At 37.0% G+C, this 19,779-nt stretch overlaps 1 protein-coding gene across 3 annotated transcripts in view; it reads right to left on the bottom strand.

Annotated features, from left to right (window-relative positions):
- The window catches only part of CHID1 (chitinase domain containing 1), a 96,553-nt gene that overhangs the window by 49,313 nt on the left and 27,461 nt on the right, over positions 1–19,779 (bottom strand). For all 3 annotated transcript variants that reach the window (XM_035329222.1, XM_035329223.1, XM_035329221.1), the window contains exons 9-10: positions 5,368–5,469; positions 2,947–3,102 (exon numbers count right to left, since the gene is read on the bottom strand). In XM_035329222.1, the coding sequence (XP_035185113.1) occupies positions 2,947–3,102; positions 5,368–5,469 (258 nt within the window). The remainder of the gene's footprint in view (positions 1–2,946; positions 3,103–5,367; positions 5,470–19,779) is intronic.

Genomic DNA, 19,779 nt, shown 5'->3' with positions numbered 1-19,779 from the left:
AAAGGATATTATATGGAAAGCCTATATATCTTTCCAGCAAAATGGTAACCAAGTAGTTGTACCTTCAGATTGCATGCTGCAGTAAGAACAGCCAGATATTTTATGGAAATAGAAACTCTATTGAAAATTGTTCTATGACCTTCTTAACTAAGAAAACATTCAGTGAATGAGATCCGCCTACTTTCAGAATCTCTTTCCATCACATAATTCCTATACTCAAGAAAAACACAAACATGAAACCAGCAAAGGTTTCTGCACTCTGCACATAATTCTATATGGAAGCTATGCCAATAATTTTAAGCACTAGCCTGTTGAAGACCTGCATGTGCAATAAATTTCACATGCAAAAACTTGAAGAAAAACCTACAATGAAGAAGTTGATAGTCCCATATAACACTTTGCTGAACATATTTTAAAATAATTTTACTAACAGTACTTCAGCTTAACATCACAATCTGTAGAACATATAGAGGGTACCTTAAAGGGAGCAAAGACTCAAACCTTCAGCACTTACTACATGACCAACACTGGACTACAGCCACCAAAAGAGAAGATCAAATTCACTAAGGAGTGAAGGTAAGAAGCAAATAACCAAGCCATCCCTTTCGACACTGAACAACTTTTTACATCGTATGAAGCAGATACAAAAATGAGAAAGAACAGGATCAACCTCAGACATGAGTCTTTTCAGATAAAAAAAGAATACTTATGAAGCTGGAGTATTAACAATGGAATAAGTGGGAAGCTTTTGGAGAGGGAGGGAGAGCCTCTGAATAAGCTATGCCCACTGTAGGATTCAATTGGATGTGATAGGGATGGTTTTCAAAGACTCACAGATGCTAGAAATTTAGATTTTCTTACAAGCAGCCTGGTAGCAATTAAGACGCAGAAAGCTTATTTCACACTGAACTATTTTTTACCCCTTCTAATTCAGAAGCTTGGCCTACTTTGAAACTATTTTAATTGAACCTGTTTTACTATTGCATTACTATATATGACACATACAGCAATGACTAATGCATTAACTGTGCACGCTCAAAACATATTTCTGGAAAAGCAAGCTTAACCACAGACAGATGCTTAACATGAAAGGCAGCAAGTGAAAACTAATGGGATTTATGTATAAATTCAAACAGTCTCTGATACAGAAACTATCCAGATGCAAGGTTCTGGTACATCTATGCAAAATGTCAGTAACATGGCCTGTTAATGAAGAACATGTTAACAGAACTATTCTTCGAATAAAGCATGTTGTCCCATACTGTGCACCTACAAACAGCTAAGCAATGTCTTTCACTAAAAATTAGTTTAATCATAGATACCTATTAGCTAGGATATTTTTGTCATTAAAAACAACATGCAATTACTCTATAATATAATCCAGGATATGAAAGCTCTGTGCAAAGTAGAAGTAGTCACTTTTCTAGTATGCCGTATGTTTTCTAGAAGAAACTTCATTGCAAAAGCTGCAATTCAGTAAATACCAAGATTCATTTACTTTGCAGATTAGTGACACTCCAACCTGCAAAAGGAACTGCAAATTTTGTAGTGAAACTACATTAATTGTGCTGAGTTTCAAAGAATCACAGAAAGGCTTGGGTTGGAAGGGGTCTTAAAGCCCATCCAGTTCCAACCACCTGCCACGGCCAGGTACACCTCCCACCAGCCCAGGTTGCCCAGAGCCCTATCCAACTTGGCTTTGGGCACTGCCTGGTATGGGGCAGCCACAGCTTCTCTGGGCAGCTTGTGCCAGTGCCTCATCACCCTCAGAGTAAATGAGTTTATACAATTAGGCTTGCAAATCAACAGTGCTTTGACTAAATATTAAAATAGCTCCTGCCTAACCACTTTACAACCAACTTTGCAGAAGACATTCTGATATATTTTCTGTATACCTTCCACTGTAGATAATGGCTTTATTCCCTTCACCCTATAGTCATTTTCTACTATCCAGTCAGACTCATACAACTCAGCAAGCGGAGATAACTATGTCAACAGTATTATATGCCAGCAAATGGCCAAAGTGAAGCACAAAGACAGTGCAGGCAAGTAAAATGACGACAAAGTGTTTGTGCAACTGAAGGCACTGACATAAAGTGGACCTTACCTTATACAATCCACACCAGATATTAATTCATTGCTTAACTGTTTTTTTAAACACTATATTGATCTTGATATAATACACTTAGTAATCTGTGTATAAAAAAGGTCCACCTACTGATCTTGTTTTAGTTTTATAAATTAATATCAAATTTCAGAACAAACCTGATTTTCCTGCCAAATTCACATTTTTTCTTGCTTTCTCTTCTGGCTTGATGCACTCTACCCATATTGTATTTCTGTGAAGCTCACTGTTTATTACATGTGGTTATTACCCAAAACTAAAACAACCATTATCTTCTGAGAATCAATATAAAATTTCAGGCTGTCTTTGGAATACTTTCCTTTATCTTCTTATAGATTTTTGTCTCCAGGTGAGCTTACTGCAGCTTTTTCTACTCAAAAGTAACTGTGGCATATTGCTGTTTGAAACTAATATCAAATTTGAAAGTAACAGGTAACAACATCAGCAGCTGAGAGAAAAAAATCTTTAGGTCACCTGAATGAACCTCAAAAATGATACAGAATATAAAAGAATAAAGTAGAACATTGTAACACAAAGATGAAAAACTGAGTGTACAAACATGGATAGAGGAAGGAGGGAAAATTACACAAACCTTTTTTATCTTCTGTGTTCTGACAGGGTATCTGTGCCATCTATCTACACTTCTGTACAAGGAACAACCAATCTTACTCTAAATGGTGAGGTAGTATTTCATGCACAAATTTATCACTTTTGCCATTTCTTTGTTACCAACACATTCCTATTTCTAAACAAGAATGCTTCTGAATTTCCAAGTTTGTGAGAATCTTGTGTATAAGTACTTATATCCAGAAAAGTCTTACCTTCTACCAAGGATTGGCTCCCCCAAGGCTCCCAGAGCAGAATAGTCCATGCCATAGAAATTCAGCCCTAGAAGTATCTTATTTCTCCATTTTGAATCAGGATCCAGTACTTGAACACAGGCTTGTACCCAGGGAAGTGGGGAATTTGGACCAGGTCTGCTGAGTTACGAGAAAAAAAAAAAAAAAAAAAAAAAAGATCATGCTGTCAGAAAAGCACACGTTAATTCTCATCAGCCCTCTCTTTTTGGAGAGTGCAATTATAGAGAAAGCACACAAAAAATATTCAAAATAACCTACAAAGATTCAATGTACATTCTTCAGTGGCTTAAAACTGTTGATGCACAGAACATGCTTGTCCCACTCAAAATGGTCATTCATTTCTAAGGTGCACATGAAACTTCCCATGGTTAGTAAAGAAGTTACCACCTAGCACATTTTCCATCACTGAGCATGGCCCAACTGTTTTCCAATACCATCCTCAATGTTTTTACTGTACACCAGCATAATATACTGGGACAAAATCCACCATTTACTCATAGGAAGAACTATAAAAGCAGTGACAGGTAAGCAATACAAGTTTCAAAGATTGCTTAAAATTTGTACACTTTATTTATGGATAAAACTCTAAAGGGGCAATTGCTTAGCAACAAAAAGCTCTATTGTTAGAGAGCAGCACCTGAATATGCAGACTAGTTGAACTACCCTAGATACAGCATCAAGATACCAGGCTCACTCTCTCCCGAGCTCAGAGAATAGAGCACAGGCTTTACTCCAAACATTCACTAACACGATACAAGTAAAAGCATAGTCCAGACTTATAAATATCAATATCACCTGCTCAAAGTCTTCAGGATATCTGTAACATTAAAAATGTAAGTGCTAATATAGTACAGAAATTTTGCTGTATGTACCCTGCATTTAGTATACTCAAACCAATTGAAGCAAATTAAAAAAAATAATAATTCCAAAACCTCTCTCAGAAACTACGTTTATTTCAAACACAATGAGTGTGTTAACTGAACACGGTCCCTCTCCTACTTCAAAGTACAAAAAAATAGCAATTCCAAGTCAGATCTAAGTAATTTAACGCAGCAGTAAAAGCATTAAGGTGTGACTGTACCATAACAGAACCTGTAATTTTAACATGGTATAAAGCATGGTGCAGCTTCACCACACAGGAAAGATGTAGCCTATAGTATGGTGTACAACTCAAAGTGCATCCAGGGTTCCAGATGGGCTTGCACTGCCTGTGTGAAAGCCCTTAGCACTTCATCTTCATAAATGTCCCATTTACCTAGAGGAAAGCTAAAATGGTTACCTTTATGCTGCATATTCCAGTAGGAGAGAGTAACAAAAGCCTGTTCTAACTTCAGTACACATTACTGCCCATGCTTGTTTTCCCCTAGGATGCTATGTTGGAAGATCTAGAGACAGGGTGTGGGGAGAAATAAGAAAGTAAATTTCAGAAGAGACAAAAATGCTCTTCTATTGAACCTGCCTAGACACTATCCAAGTGCTAGTATACTATGAGTGACAGAGGTCTTACTGATGGAACACGTGCAAAAGCAATGGCAATTTTAAGTTATACAAATATACAAATATTAACTCTGGACAAGCCACACCTTCAAGCAAGATATACAGAATCTCCCTGGAACTCAAAAAGTATCCTTACTTGCAATGCGGAGGTGTAACGAACCATGCTTTTCGAGAATGGTGACGTTAAGAGTCTGAGTTTAAGGACTCCTCATCTCCACTGCTGTTCCACTTGCAAATGGCTAAAAATTGTAAGCTTCTGAAAATGAATATCGATGTAGAAGAGCGGGGTTTTGTGCTGTTTTTCAGTTAGATCAGTTCCCTGATCTTGTTCATTGAACTGCTGCATAACAGCTGTAAAAGTACGAGGGAGGGGCTAGTGGAGGAATCTAAAAACTCATTTAAGCACGTCCACATTAGCAGTGCTGACAAAGGCAGTCCCACTGCCTCAGGATGAAGCAGACAAATTACTTGTCAATTTTGCTATTTTTTTCCCCCACAATGATAGGTACTGGATTATTCTGTACCGTTGTGCAGAACTGTGCCAAGTAACTAAAACCAAAATATCCTAGTCTGGAAAAAGTAAATGTCACAGTACTAGTAAAAGAGTAATTCTTTAGCTCAGGTACAAAGCCCTTCACAATACCAGGTGCCAGATCTTCACTGCAGTTAAACCCAAGTTATGAGTTGATTCAAAAATCAACTATTGTAAGTACTAATCCAAAACTTTCTTATCTGATACAGTTAACACACACCATCCATTTTATGAAAAAAAAAAAACAAAAACAACTCATTGTGTATTTCATAGTAGCGTAAATAGAAATGAGTTTCTTCAGCGTATTTTTCCTAGTATTTTCTTACTGTTTTATTCTTTCCTAATAGTCTTACCGTTGTGGTGTTGAATAGTCGTATGTCATGAGACTGAAGCTGTCTATTGCTGAGGCCAACTGATCAAATTCTTTCTTCGTGAACATTCCTGGCTGGTTAGTCCTTTTAAAACAAAGCAACAACAACAACAAACCATTAGAACAGTCTTACTTGTTTTCTCCTTTGGATTTCAAAATCTTACTTTTTTTCTTAAAGCACATGAGAATGAATATTAGTACCATTCTTAAAATAAATAATAAAGAAAAAAATATTCAGTGCTACTTCTGTTGCCAGTAGGAAGAATCAGCTATCTACAGCATGCTAAGCAAATCTGCATCACCAGCATGACTACAATAGTGGTTGTAAGGGCTGTGGACTAATCAAATTGCTTTAGATATTAATCAGTTGAACTCTAAAGGCTTTTACAAAACCCTGAATTGCTTGGCCTGTCAAACTGTTCTTGATATTTATAAAACTAAAGGTTATCTGAGCCACACCTAAATGGATGAGTGCAGCTGTTGATAACAAAATACAAATATAAATCAAAGGTTTTGATTAATCTCCTAAGCAAAGATAATTTTATCACAGAATGGTTTGGGTTGGAAGGGACCTTAAAGCCCATCCAGTTCCACCTCCCTGCCACGGGCAAGGACACCTCCCACTAAACCAAGTTGCCCAAAGCCCCATCCAACTTGGCCTTGAGCACTTCCAGGGATGGGGCATCTTCCAAGAATGGGATTTTCTACTCTACTTTAAAAATTTCTTCCAACTGGAGAAGGTTATGTTAATTTCTTTTTCATTCACTTCCAAAAAGGTCATAAAAAGCAGCAGGGAGATAAAACTACAGCCTTTTAGCAAAAGGCTATACAACCCCCCCCGCCTTTTTTTTTTTTTTTTTGAGAAAAAAAAAAACATTTATTTTTCTTTTTGAGGTGAGTAGTAGTACAAAAGGAGACCTTCTATACCCATGTGTGCTACTAACAGTAGTAAGATAAGGCAAAGCAATTACCCATTTCTGAGAAACGGCTTAAGAGTTCAAGTCACTGCAAAGTATTCAGCAGGTATAATGTATATGCTTACCAACATTTTTTTTTTTTTACCCCACAAACAATGGTTCATAACACAGTATTACGGAAACATAAAACCTATCAGTCTTGAAAGAAGACTCCGAAGAGGAAGATGGTAACCAAAGGAAGTACTTGGAGTTGTTTTTTTCTGAATCTTGGTGGAAATTCAGTATTTTATCCTTAGTTTGAGGAAAATCCAGTCTATGAACTTCACTACACAGTATTCTTACTCCCCTCACATATTTATTTTTTTTTAAACTTACTCTTCATCACAGCAGGAAACATAAGGATGCTTTGATCACAGGGCAAAGATGGCAGTGAACAAAACAGAAGAAGCTACTGCAAGGAAACAGTGTTCTTAGAGGGCTCTGAAGCATAAGGGACAGACAGGTAAAGTTGGGTATTCTCCTAAATAGCCTAAAAAAAACCCTAAAAGCTAAACTAAAAGCAGGGCTTGCAGGAGAACACTGGAAAAAAAAAAAAAAAAAAAAAAAAAAAAGAGGGGTTTGATGTAAAAAATAAAAAAAAAAAAAAAAAAAAAAAAAAAAAAGTAGTTTAAAAAGTAGTTTAACAGCTACAAATTCTAGCACGACTGCCATTCTAACAGATTTAAACAACTGTATGAGATCCCTCTTGAGGACAGAGGGGAAGAGACTGAAGAAATTAGAACTTTCCAGTGGTGTCAGAAACCACTACTTGACCTACAAATTAGCAGGCAACTCCTATGTAGACAAGCTACACGTTAAAAGTCACTCACAGTCCAACGCAAATGTGAAAAAAAAAAAAAAAAAAAGATGCTCAGCAACAGATGCAAGTAATAAACTGGAAAAAGCAACAACTTATGTTGACCCTCATCGCTTTTGGATCAGTGCGTAAACTCTGCATCCAACATTTGCTGAATGGGTCACCAGAGCATAACAGCATTCTGCTACTGTTTTAAAAGGACACTTTCTGTTCTCCCACATTAGGAAATAAGTTAATAAGTTAATAGAGTACAGGTAATGAAGTGGGGCAGAATAAATCATTTAACATGTCTGTCATGTTATAAGGGAGCAAAGAATGAATGATATTTGCAAGTGAGGTCAATGGACCTGACCAAATGCACACTGGATTACGTAGCTTTAATTTGTACAAAGCACAGAGGTGTTCTGGCTGTCTCAAGTTTTCGGAACCAGTTATATACTTCTCATAACAAGGAGAAATCCTGTCCCCTTTCATCTGGGGGTTTTAATAAATTAAAACAAATCTTCACTTCTGGAACCATTGGCAGACTTTTTTTTTTTTTTTGATAGTTATCTGCCTGTCATTTACTGTAATTGCAAATTACAGCTGTTCTACAAGAATAAAGAAAATGAAGGACATTTTTGAAACAATGTCATGGCAACCTGGATGCCCTTAGGCAAAGCAATTCCCCATTGCAAACTCCAGCAAAACACATTTTCAGTAAATTGATTTTGATTACTTATGACGGGAAACACATAAAAAGTAATTATAATGTGCATTAGATATTATGGCAAGTCAGACTGCCTTACAGATTAAGCTGGGTAGTATTTTAATGAAACTTGGATATGGAGGGTAGGTAATATACCCACTTTTCATATACATTGTCAAGAAATGGAAAAAAAATCAAGTTAAAATGGATGTAGTCATCATTCTGTGCAAAGCAAGCTTGTAACTGAACTACTTAACTACAAAGGAAAAGCATCTGAGGAGCAGAGGCATAAATTTCCAACTTGGAACAAGTCTGGCAGCGATGAACATGCTTTATCCTTCCATGGTTGGTGTTAAAAGCAACTTTTCTGCAAAAAAAACAAGCACCACTCACCAGCTCTGTCAGCACCAGTCAATTCTGCTCTAAGTCAAGCACTTAGGGAAACTGCTCATTGGAACACTACTAAGACTACTGGACATGTGACTCCAGAATTGTTCTGAGTCAAAAAATGGCACTTAAGGATAAAACCAATTATTTCTGCACAGCTATTATGCTTCTCATTTAAGGTCCTCCAATCATTCTGATGTTTAAATTAGCCCTAAACTCATCTCAAAGGCAGATACATTCTGTTTCCTCCATCACTGGGAAAACCAATAGAAGGTCAAGAGATTTGGCACAGTATGTGCAATGGAAGACCATAAGAATAAAAGTTTCAACGCAAAAGTCAAAAGCCTGTCATTCCTTTAAGCTCTGAGTACTGTTTCCAAAACACTCAAAGTGACAGACTCCATCAGCATTTATCATCAGTGTACAACTAACATACTAAAGACACCTTGTTATTAAATTGCCAGCAGACAAACCTTGGTGATTTTTATTATTATTTTTTTTTTGCTCACCATCAACATCACAAAGAGAAAGAGACAGAAAGCAGGTACATCAACATGAGTAGCAGGAAAAGCAGATTATTTAATACATCTCAAAGGTCTCTTTGCATGAAGTTAACCCTAACCTCTGAAGTGTTTCATTTGCTTTATCTTTGAGTTCACTCAAAGAAACAATTCAAAAATTACATCTCATTTGGAGTCTAACAAATGTCCTGGATAAAAAAGAGTCAAGCTGAGCAATGAATAGAGACCTGCCATGTAAATAAATCTGCTCCTACTGGCCTACATAATTTCCTACTGAAATTATGCAACATGTGCTATAAATATGAAACCATTGGGTTCAAGAAGTAAATTTAAAGCAGGAAAGGGTATTCTTTTTATGCCAGCTTATACTAAATCCTTTTTATTGCTATTCTAAGAGCCAGATACTTGATATAATATTTGCATTTGTGTTTCTCTATCTCAATACCTTAAACAAATTTCATTCAGTTTCCTTAATGCTCTGCTCAAATGCACTCATGTTCTTGTTTGATTCTTATATCAGTCGTTCAACATAACTAAATATGAAGCTTCCTACCTGCTAACAATAAAACCCCCGCTATTCAGGTTTGGAAATGGTCATCTAATCAAGACCAAATTTGCATAAAATGTCAATCCAAGAGAAGAAATTCATCAGAGATGACATTTATAGCACACTAGTAACCGCTGTAGAAACCACGAACACTGAGTATACAGTAAATCATTTGTTTTACATGAGGTCTGGATATAATATCCATCGAGATATATGGGACTTTAACCCAGGTGCTTGATGAACTTGCATATCTTGACTGTCCTTTTGTAGGGAACCACTGAGTTACTGAGAGAAAACAAGCATTCTACTTTTTGAGCATAATGCTTAGAGACTAACATTTCTAGTAAGTGTCACAGTCCATTTCTTGTACAGATTACAGCTGTCCGAGATACATCAATAATTTTACTTTAGACCAGTTCGTTTGCTTGAAAGGTAATAAAGCTTCCACCACATGCTTCAAAAAGATTCATTTCTTGGCTAAAATACTGATTTTCCTGCTGAAACCTTGTTTATATGACCATTCTTCCCCATTTCTAGCTAAGCCATTTTTTGCTTGACTAAGAAGCTGTGGTGGTTTCACACTGATGGCCAAGTGAACCTCACCATACTGCTATCTTACTTCCCCCCTCCTCAAAGATGGGGAGAAAACATAAGGGAAAAAAAAAAAAACTCACAGGCTGAGATAGGGACAGTTTGGTTAAAGGAAAGAAGGAGACCAAACAAGCAAAGGCTGCACAGAAGCAAAGAGAAAAATTTCTGACCCAAATTTCCATTGAACAACACAAAGAATAAATATTCCCTGAGATCATAGGTCTCCTTTTCACATATCCCCTTCAATTTATTAGCATTTTTTGACAGTTGGCTAGTTTATATATATACACACACACACACATATATGTACATATATACACACAGAAACTGGTAGTATAGTACTTGAACATCAGACTTAGAAGAAGAAATCACATGTTTTCCTTGGTATTTCTCTATACCCAGCTTAGAATTTCCCAGGCCCTTTTTTTTAAAAAACAAAAAAACAAAACAAAACAAAAAACTATTATTTCCCACCTAAATTAGCACTGGGTAGTTTGTTTCATAGCTTGGAATGTCTATTACCTGAATCTTCCAAATACCATAAGGTAGTATGTATCAAAATTCCCATTACAGCTTTACTGATAAGTATTTCTATAAGGTTTTGACTTTGTCGTCTTTCATTTTGAAAGACTGGAAAAAATACTTCAACCATGCAAGCCACTTTCATTTACTTTCAAATGAATCTACATTCTCAATTACTTCTTGTCTCACTATGATTACTCTCAAAATGAAATAAGATAAGGAAAAAAAGGTCTTGTAGCTGACTGCTATTCCCTGTAAGTTTGAACTACCTTGTCACCTACCAAGAGAACTCTTCTTTATCCTTACTTCTTTGAACGGTCCTTCATAATGGAAAACTGATTGATTTTCTGTTTCCTCTATATATCTATTTCAGAAGTCATCTGCTCAGTAATGACTTAATTTTCTTGTTGCATGTAATTCTCTGTTTTCTCTGTAAACCAGCTGTTTGCAAATCTTCCCTTCTCCCTTCTTTTCTCACCACCAGATATTAGTTTTCATAGCTCCTCACAGTTAGCTGCACTAAAGTATAATGCTATTGCATTTTATGAACAGACCACTGAATTCAGTTACTGCATGATCATGGAATACAAATTCACTGTTTCTCTCTGCACCCTGTCCCACTGAAAAGAGGAACAAGAGCTAAATGAATCTCTACCATGTGGATCATGCAATTTCATGCATTGATAATAAAGTAGTTAAGCACATAAGTTAAAATCCTCAACTATTTTATTTTCAGTAAAAATCCTCCTGGCAGTTCTGCAACTACCCTATCTCATTTTAGATTCACCAAAACCCTAGGTGGATGACAGCTCACCAAAGTAATTCTCTTCTACCAATACTTAAAAGATAGTTCTACATGAATCTTGGTTTCCACAGACATTTTGCAACTAGACGCTCTGGTGTCTTATAAATGTTTCATTTACAATGCCCTCCCACTGCTGGGTCTTGAAGAAAAAGATAAGTCTTATTCAGCTGCCCAGCTGCCTATTTTCATGAAGTGGCAGAGACCTGACTATTAGAATTCTATGCCTGTGTCCACTTTGTCTGAAACTGGTCAAACAGTAAATACACTTCTGAGGAGGGATGAAGAATGGAACAGATAAAGCTTTGAGACACCTTGCTTTCTGCAAAATCAGGCTAAAAATAGAATTAATCTGTGCCTGCAATAGTATTGGATGAAGCAGGCAAGTCAACAACAGGACCCTGACACGATACTGCTGTTCAGAGGCATGAACAATAATTATAGACCTAATCCTTGCTGTCAGAAAAGAGCATGACCATACTGAATGATTAACCAAAAAGGGATTCTCAGACGGATGAAAACAGATTGAATACATAGCGCGGGCTGAATTCTGTGCAGCTGATTGGAGATTTTAAAAAGCACTGCATGATCCGCATCTCTGACCTCCCTCCATCAGCGAGTGCATCCTTGCAGATAACGTATCAAGGTTTTTACGTAGATGTACATTACTTGGTAAGCATTTCAGAAAATGCACGTGCTTAGTATTCAAATAAGCTCACATACATTTGTAATACACCATTCTTTTTCTCTACTTCCCTTCTGAGGACAAAAAGTTGCAAGAGCTGAAGAACTGTATACAATAATATGCCCCAAATCTCTGTTGAAGCAGAACTTAAACACAGTATCCCATTACGTGGCCTATGCTTCCAGATCAATATGACAACTCAGGGACCGTACATTGCAAAACCAAAGCTGTTAGTTCATTGAACCATAGTGTTGAGGTACATCTGTTGCAGGAGAAACAAATAATGAATTCCAAGTTATTACACATCTCTTTCTTTGTTCATGCAGTGTATGCAAGTACTATTCCTCTTAGAATAGAGAGAAAAATCCAACTGAAAAGGTAATTCCATAAAACCAATCACCTCTGCTCACATACACTCTCCCAATTTCAAACCTGAGAAATCTCAGTAGAGATGGAGGGAGAGGCAAAAGCAGGTTCTTTGCCCTCCCAGCCAAACCCCATCATCTTAACATCTCCATCCACATTTTGCTTATATAGTATGAAAGACTACCATACTGTTAACAAAGCCGAAGAAACTTCATCCCAATAGATGAAAACTTTGAGAGAATGAGCAAATAAAAAATGGAAACATGAAAAATTAGCGATTCATTTCTAATGTGCTGGAACAGCATGAATATCCCAAGATAACTGTTGAAGGGAAAAGCACAGAATACTGCAGTTGCACAAGATCTCAACATTAGCTGAAGACTGAGTTAGAGTCCAGATTTACAGGCTTCCAGCAGAAGCTAATGTATGGATGTCCAGAGAAAGACCATAAGAGAGATGAGTGTGTGATGTCAGAAAACTGAAATCTAAAAATCACTGGCAAAAAAAATGCAAAGAGTAAAAATACTCTCCTTGCATCCTTGAGTGCTGTCCCCATCCTTGTGTTCTTCACCTTCTCAAGTACAGTCACATTACTTTGGATATATTTTGAAGAGAGTTTAAAACTCTTTTTGAAGGTTTAAAACTCATCTAACATCTGAAAGGTAATATTTACCATGTCCTCTGTAAGAAACCACTGTAAGGTTTTTTGTTTGTTTGTTTGTTTCTGTAAGAAACACTGTAAGAATGAACACTGCTCACCAAGGAACAGCACTTTTCGCTTTTTATTTACATATGTAGATATATTGAAAACCCTTCGGGCTTATTAATTCTCTTCCTTTTTCTCTGGATTTAAAATGCACAACAGCTACTACAGGAAAATAGAGCTTTACATTTCCTTGTTTACATCTGTACTGCAGGCATTTATATTGACATGCTTTTAGGGTTTAATTTACTGATAACTATGGCTTTGCAAACTGAGAATTACATTTTTAAGAGTGTAAACAATTCCAGTTTATATTATTAAATATAAACAAACAGGACTGTCAAACAAACTGATAAAAAGAACAAACATAAGCAACAGGCTTTTTTTAAAAAAAATGTTTTCGTTTTCTGGTTCAATTTCAGAGATCAACCATTTTACACAATCATTTCTCAGTCACAAGGCTCAAGGAGATGGAATTTGCTTTTTTTTTTAAATGAAAGCTGATCACTTATTATCTCAAGCTTCTCATCCTGGGACAGCACCATATAAATTCCATGTGTGTTTTCAAAAATTTTACTGATACAGATAGTCTTCCTATTTGATGGATGCCACTATTGGCCCTGCAAGAAAACACTGGCCAAACAGTTGTTTGAATTACTAAGCCCTTCATTTGAAAACCCAACTCATTTTCTATAAGAATGAATGTTGTGATGAATACCAGCATCACACTGGGAAAGGAGATTCTGCATCTGTTAATGTGACATTTGTATAACTGCATGAATTTTAGTGCAGAGCACAAAGCCTCTGATCCTAATACTATTTTACTTATTTCTAGTTTACTTCCCTGATTTCTGAGCATTTGTAACAATCTGCACTAATATTCCCCCTGTAAGCCAGCTATGCTTTTTTACTATTTTGGTCTCATCTATCTTGCTATTGGAATACAAAATCCTGTCGCAATTTCTGTGGGTGGCCTTGTCTGTTCACCTATTGAATTCACATTCTAGATTATAATATAGCAGAAGTACAGTGTTTGAGAATACAAATCATGTTTCTATTATCAATGAAAGAATGTGACAAACCTATTAAACCAAAGACTGAACACTTAAGGACTGTTGAATCAATATATACAAACTCTAGAACATCTTATGATTAACATCAAAGGTCCTGTGCTAAAATCATCATGTTAGATTTTTGAAAAATAAGAGTGGATGGATCACACTTCGGGGCAGAGGTTGTCCCTGCAGTAATACATCGGATTGTTGATGCACAGACCAAACATGCAGGCTACTGCCTTTCAAATACGGACCATCAGTTGTCAAACTTCTCAGCTGAGTGTCAGGGAGGGCAATTTCTGACAAATTCCAGCTATGGCTGAGGCACGCCAGCAGTCCCATCTGTATAACCTGCAAATTCTTAAGTTACCTGAAAAATAAAGTGCATCTGAAACTCTTAATCCAACACAATAAATTAACCTGTGATAAAAACAGATGTATCTGAGTATCAAAGAAGAAAAAGTTCCTTTTGATACTTATTGTATTTACTGTTTCCATTTTGGGGGAGATTAACTGCTGTCCTTTAATGCCATTCCTGTTATGTTGCTTTATCCTCTTCAGAGGAGTCATTTAAGCAATAAATGAAAATTCATTGTGTCACCATTTGGTTCTCCTAATTTCCAAACTATTCCAGTGCCTCTGATGCCAGGGCTGAATGCCCAGGCAAGGCATGCTCCAATAGCATAACATCATGCAAAACAAGCTTGTACCCTGGAGCATATGAACCTAATTTAAAATCTAACACACCAAATGTATGCTTAATTCCTCCTTGCAAAGATTAAAATGCTCATCTTTTTTCTCTCTCCACCTCCCCCTCCCTTGTTTTGGAAAGTTGTCCAACATCACCCTGAAATTTCTGCAGTCATTGCTCTGTAGCAGCTGGCTCAGAATTGAGAAAGCCACAAACACCAGACAGTGAGGAATATATTCCACTTCTCTTCAACCATCATTAGTTGACCTACAGATTATTTAAACGACTCTCTCTAGTGGGAATTCAAAAGCTGATGTGTGCACCTGCTTCAACAGGAGCACAGTCAGACCTTGGCTGTATTAATTCTATATAGTGAGGCAGTCTTTAAAAAGCCATTTACTTCTAAGAATATATTTGTTCCTCTCAACTCCCTTCTGAATCCATACAAAATGCATTGAACTTTCATGGCTGCAGTCAGAGCCATGCTGTCCGGAGCTGATAGCCCAACAAACAACAGCAAAACCAGGCAAGCCACTGGTAACAGAAACACAGGTGTCATTTAAAGCCATTAACAAGCATCCAGATTTACTGCAGCTAACAGAACTCAGTTTATAAAGAGAAGCGAATGGCAAATCTATTCTGTAAGTCTTTATAAAATGAAGAAACAAAACCCACGCGCCCAATGTCAGGACCAAGTATGATTCAATAATACTACTGTAATTTGAAGAGGTTATTAAACTTTTTCCAGTAACAGTTACTCAGAAGTAGTTGGCAGTCATCTCATCCCCAGTTTCCTGCTCTCCTTAATATTAACTCATATTTCAAGCTGTATCCTGTGATCCAAGTCACACATAAGTTCTCTAACACCCAATACGAACTATTATGCCAGTCAGCTAGCCTAGACAACCCACTTAAGAGTCATTTCTATGCCTTCTTCTGTGTTGAATTTTATGAACAGACCTAATTTCAAAGTCTTGGTACATAACTGTACCTTCCATATTTCTGACAGTGACTTCTTAGGATACAGAAAGATTAACGACTACAGGAAAGATGAAGGGCAGTGTGTTATTATCTACTAGGCACAACAAATAGGAAACTGCATAGTTATAAAGAGCTTTCAGATTTTACTTCCCATGCCCTATTTTGTGTTTATTACTTGCCCAAAGAGATTGTCTTCAAGCATCAAATTCCTTTATTAACATACATGAGGTCTGGGAGAACATACTTGGTGTATATACTGGCTAACTATACAGTGATCATTTTTAGAATCACTTGCTTTTATGTGACTTTGCATCAAACTGGAAGGAAAAGTAAAAAATTTAACATGTAGAAAGATTAGAAAAGTGCAAGAGCCTTATTTATTCCAACAAAATTAGATTACTAGAGCCAGGTTTGCCACAGACATTTTAACCTTTCACAACATTAAGTGTAGGTATTGGTAAAAACCCCAGAATCCTACTTAATAAACTCTACTCAACAAAACTGTTTTTCTAAGATGCTGTTATTTGAAATAACTGGTTTATTTAAAACTCCACCCCAATCAAGAAAGGGGTTTTCTGCTGTTTTGATTCCTGATATTATTTACTTATCAAATTTTCAATAATTTACATTCTGGCCCACAGTCCTGCCTGTGAATGGTGTTAAAACTAAGTGTCTGTTCTTATTTCACTCCAAAATAAAGACATCTTAGAAGCTGTTCATAATTTAACTGAATTTGTTTACCATATATTAACATATACATGTAAACAATGGGGTAATTTTATGCTACATCAGACTTACTACTTGGTAGCAATGCTTCTAAGGAAAACTGCATGTAGTGGAATAGTGAACCCGCCAACACATCACTCCATAAACACAAAGTCATGGCATGGCAACTTACTGAATCTTCAGCAACTTTTAAAGACGATACTTTGGGTGGGAAACAAATTCTTTCAATAATTAGAAGTGCCCATCCCTAATCAACGTTTAAGAGACTAAAACACCTTTATCACTGTCCTGGTTTCAGTTAGGACAGTTATTTTTCCTCCTAGTAGCTGGTAGGGTGCTATGTTTTGGATTAGGATGAGAAGAGTGCTGATAACATGCTGATGTTTTAATTGCTGCAGAGCACTGCTTATACTAAGCCAAGGACTTTTCAGCTTCTCACTCTGTCCTGCCAGCGGGCAGGCTGGGGGTGCAGCAAGAGCTGGGAGGGGACAGACCCAGGACAGCTGACCCAAAACTGGCCAAAGGGGTATTCCATACCATCTGACGTCATGCTGAACAATATATAGGGGTGCCTAGCCAGGGTGGGGGGGCCGGCTGCTCGGGGTTGGGCTGGGCATCGGTCAGCGGGTGGTGAGCAATTGCATTGTGCATCACTTGTTTGTACATATTATTATTATTATCATTATTATTTTCTATCTTAATAAACTGTCTTTATCTCAACTCACAGGCTTCACTTTCCCGTTTCTCTCCCCCATCCCAGAGAGGGAGGGGGGAGGGTGAGTGAACAGCTGTGTGGTGTTTAGCTGCCAGCCGGGTTAAACCACAACAATCACATAGGCAAAACACTGGTTCATTGGGACATCCAGTGAGCTGGGCAACTGCAAGGGCAACAAGCAATTTTCCATCATATACTCTTCCCATCTTCCAGCACAGTATGCATGTATATGTGTAGGAAAGTAGGAAAGTAGCACAAAGTAAAAGAAAGAAACAAGTTCTCCATTCTGCTGCCAATCTTTCAAAAGATGCAGGGTAGCAAAACTAAGATGATTTCCACTGCTACCTGAAAAATTCTGAATAGCAGTAATGAAGATTGAATAGCTGCTGGTAATTTTGATTGTATAGCAGCTTTGGAAAGAAAATGCTGAAGCTCTCTGAGGCAGTCACCTCTGCAATGTGTTTTTTTGCTGTCAGTGTTTGTTGTTTTTTTATTATTATCATTTTTATTTTTATTAAACAGACAAAGAATGAACTGAATGGCTAAAATCTTAATTTTAAAGAAGTGGAAGTTTAGAAATGGAATATACTGACACTGTGTACCTAAAGCTTTAACTAACAAAGAGAACTATAGGTTCTTCTACTCTTACATATTCAGATATGAACATCCAAAGCTAGGGATGCTTGGTGTATTTTGAATGAGGAGCACACATTATGTTCAAATATTTGAAGATAGAAGAGTGGTTCAGGTTCCTGCGGCTTTCAAATGAAAGCAGCTGCACTACTGCTGTGCATCTCATGAAGCCAATAAAGACAAATAATTTGATATGGATTATTTGCCAAGACTGAAGCAGCTTTAATGTGCTCTTTCCAAAGCCTAGAATCTAAAAAAAGTGCAAAATGAAAAGCATGCTTAACTACAGATTCAACTGCACGTTTCATTTGCAAGTAACAACCTATGAGCAAGACTGTTGCACAGTACAGATGTGTTGTGCAAACTCTTTAAAACATGTATTAAAACAGCATTACAGACCAGTAGGCTGAAGAACCTGAGTATTTTGGCACAAATTGGAAATCCTAGTTTCCAGCCACCTGTGGTTCTGGCTGCTTAAGTGACTTTCTTCAATTCAATTGTCTGGCCTTCAGTTAAAGCTCTGGGAACAAATGTGTACTGTTTGATCATTTTCTTCCTGTATTTATCTTCAGAGATTGTACTAAATTCAGCACAGCAAAGGTAGCAATAATTAGAAATTGAGCAACAACATTTTGAAAAGAAGTTATCTCAAGATGCGGGTAGCTCTCCCTCCCCCAAATCCATTGTTACACACCTTGCTTATACCGTAAATACAGAACAATTCGAGGACTCCCCCTTATACAAAGGTGGATCTTGATCCATAAAACTTACAGTGAGGTCTAAGTGACAACGGATTACCACAACTGAAAAACAAACACTCACTTACTCTGAACAGTCAGACAACTAGTGCCCTAAAGGAAGACACTTTGCTGCATAAACATCACCACATAAACATGAGAGAAGCTGGATAAAACTTTCCAGCTTCTCCAGGAAGGTTATTTCTTTACTTCCCACTCCATCAGAAGAACCATTTTTAACATCTTATTTTTCTGGAAATACAAATCCTTCCTTCCTGAAGGTTCAGTGAACTGGAACCTTTCCACCCTCATACAGTTCTGGGAGAATTTCAAATAAGTGCCTTTAGGAAAAGGCTAAATAATTGCCCTAATTACTATTTAACTTGGAATAATTCTGTCTAAACAGCATGAAACTGAATAGGATGGTAATCTGTATTAGCTGCCTTCCACACCCATCACCCAGAATGTCCTAAAAGACGTTTAGGCATATATTCGTATGTCACCATCGCAAACCATATTGTTCAGTGCATGAAGAATGTTGTTCCAAAGCTACCAGAGACAGCTAGTCTTTCCAGGTCAAAAATATAGGAATTTATAATCAGTCCCGCCTGCCCTCCTCTATCACTATTAATAAAAAAGAAAGAAGCAGAACTGGTACAGAACATTCCTCCTGACCTTTTTCAGGAATGTCAAGAGATCTAGTTCCTGTAACAACAACTGTAATGAAGATTACCAAAATAATAGTACAGAATATTTGAACATAAAACACATTCTACTTGATGCCTTAAAACAAGAGCACTTTAAGGCAGAAAAGACGAAAATTGCTGAATCACATTAAAGCACTATCAAGGTTTTACAATCTTTCTAGTCTAAAAACAGTAATAAAGTAATGGCTTGAGATACTTTCCTTTTTTTTTTTTCCTCAAAGCCCCTAGTATCATAATGCATATGTAAAACAAAAATATCCTCTGCAAGCAACTTCCTTGCTTTTAAAAATGTAGTGAGAAGACGTAGCCTCAGTGTAATCCAAATCTGTTATCAAATTTTAAGACTTCAGACTGCTTGAAATGTAAAAAGTGCTTTGATTTCCAACCTCTTCCAGTCAAAAGAGATCAGCCGTAGCAAGAGGCAGCAGTTAAAAATGATGGTAGGGACAGAACTGCACTTAGCTGAGAATGGATGGGAAGCAGAAAAACACTGAGATTCTGTGCTTCACATACAGAAGTGGCAAACTGCTCAGAACAGGGAGAAAACAGCCACAGTATCTGCTAC

This window comes from Oxyura jamaicensis, chromosome 5 (genome assembly GCF_011077185.1).
Source record: "Oxyura jamaicensis isolate SHBP4307 breed ruddy duck chromosome 5, BPBGC_Ojam_1.0, whole genome shotgun sequence".
In the NCBI taxonomy this organism is placed as follows: Eukaryota; Metazoa; Chordata; class Aves; order Anseriformes; family Anatidae; genus Oxyura; species Oxyura jamaicensis.
The sequence above is the reverse complement of the archived record's forward strand: the minus strand, read 5'-3'. Positions and strand labels throughout refer to the sequence as shown.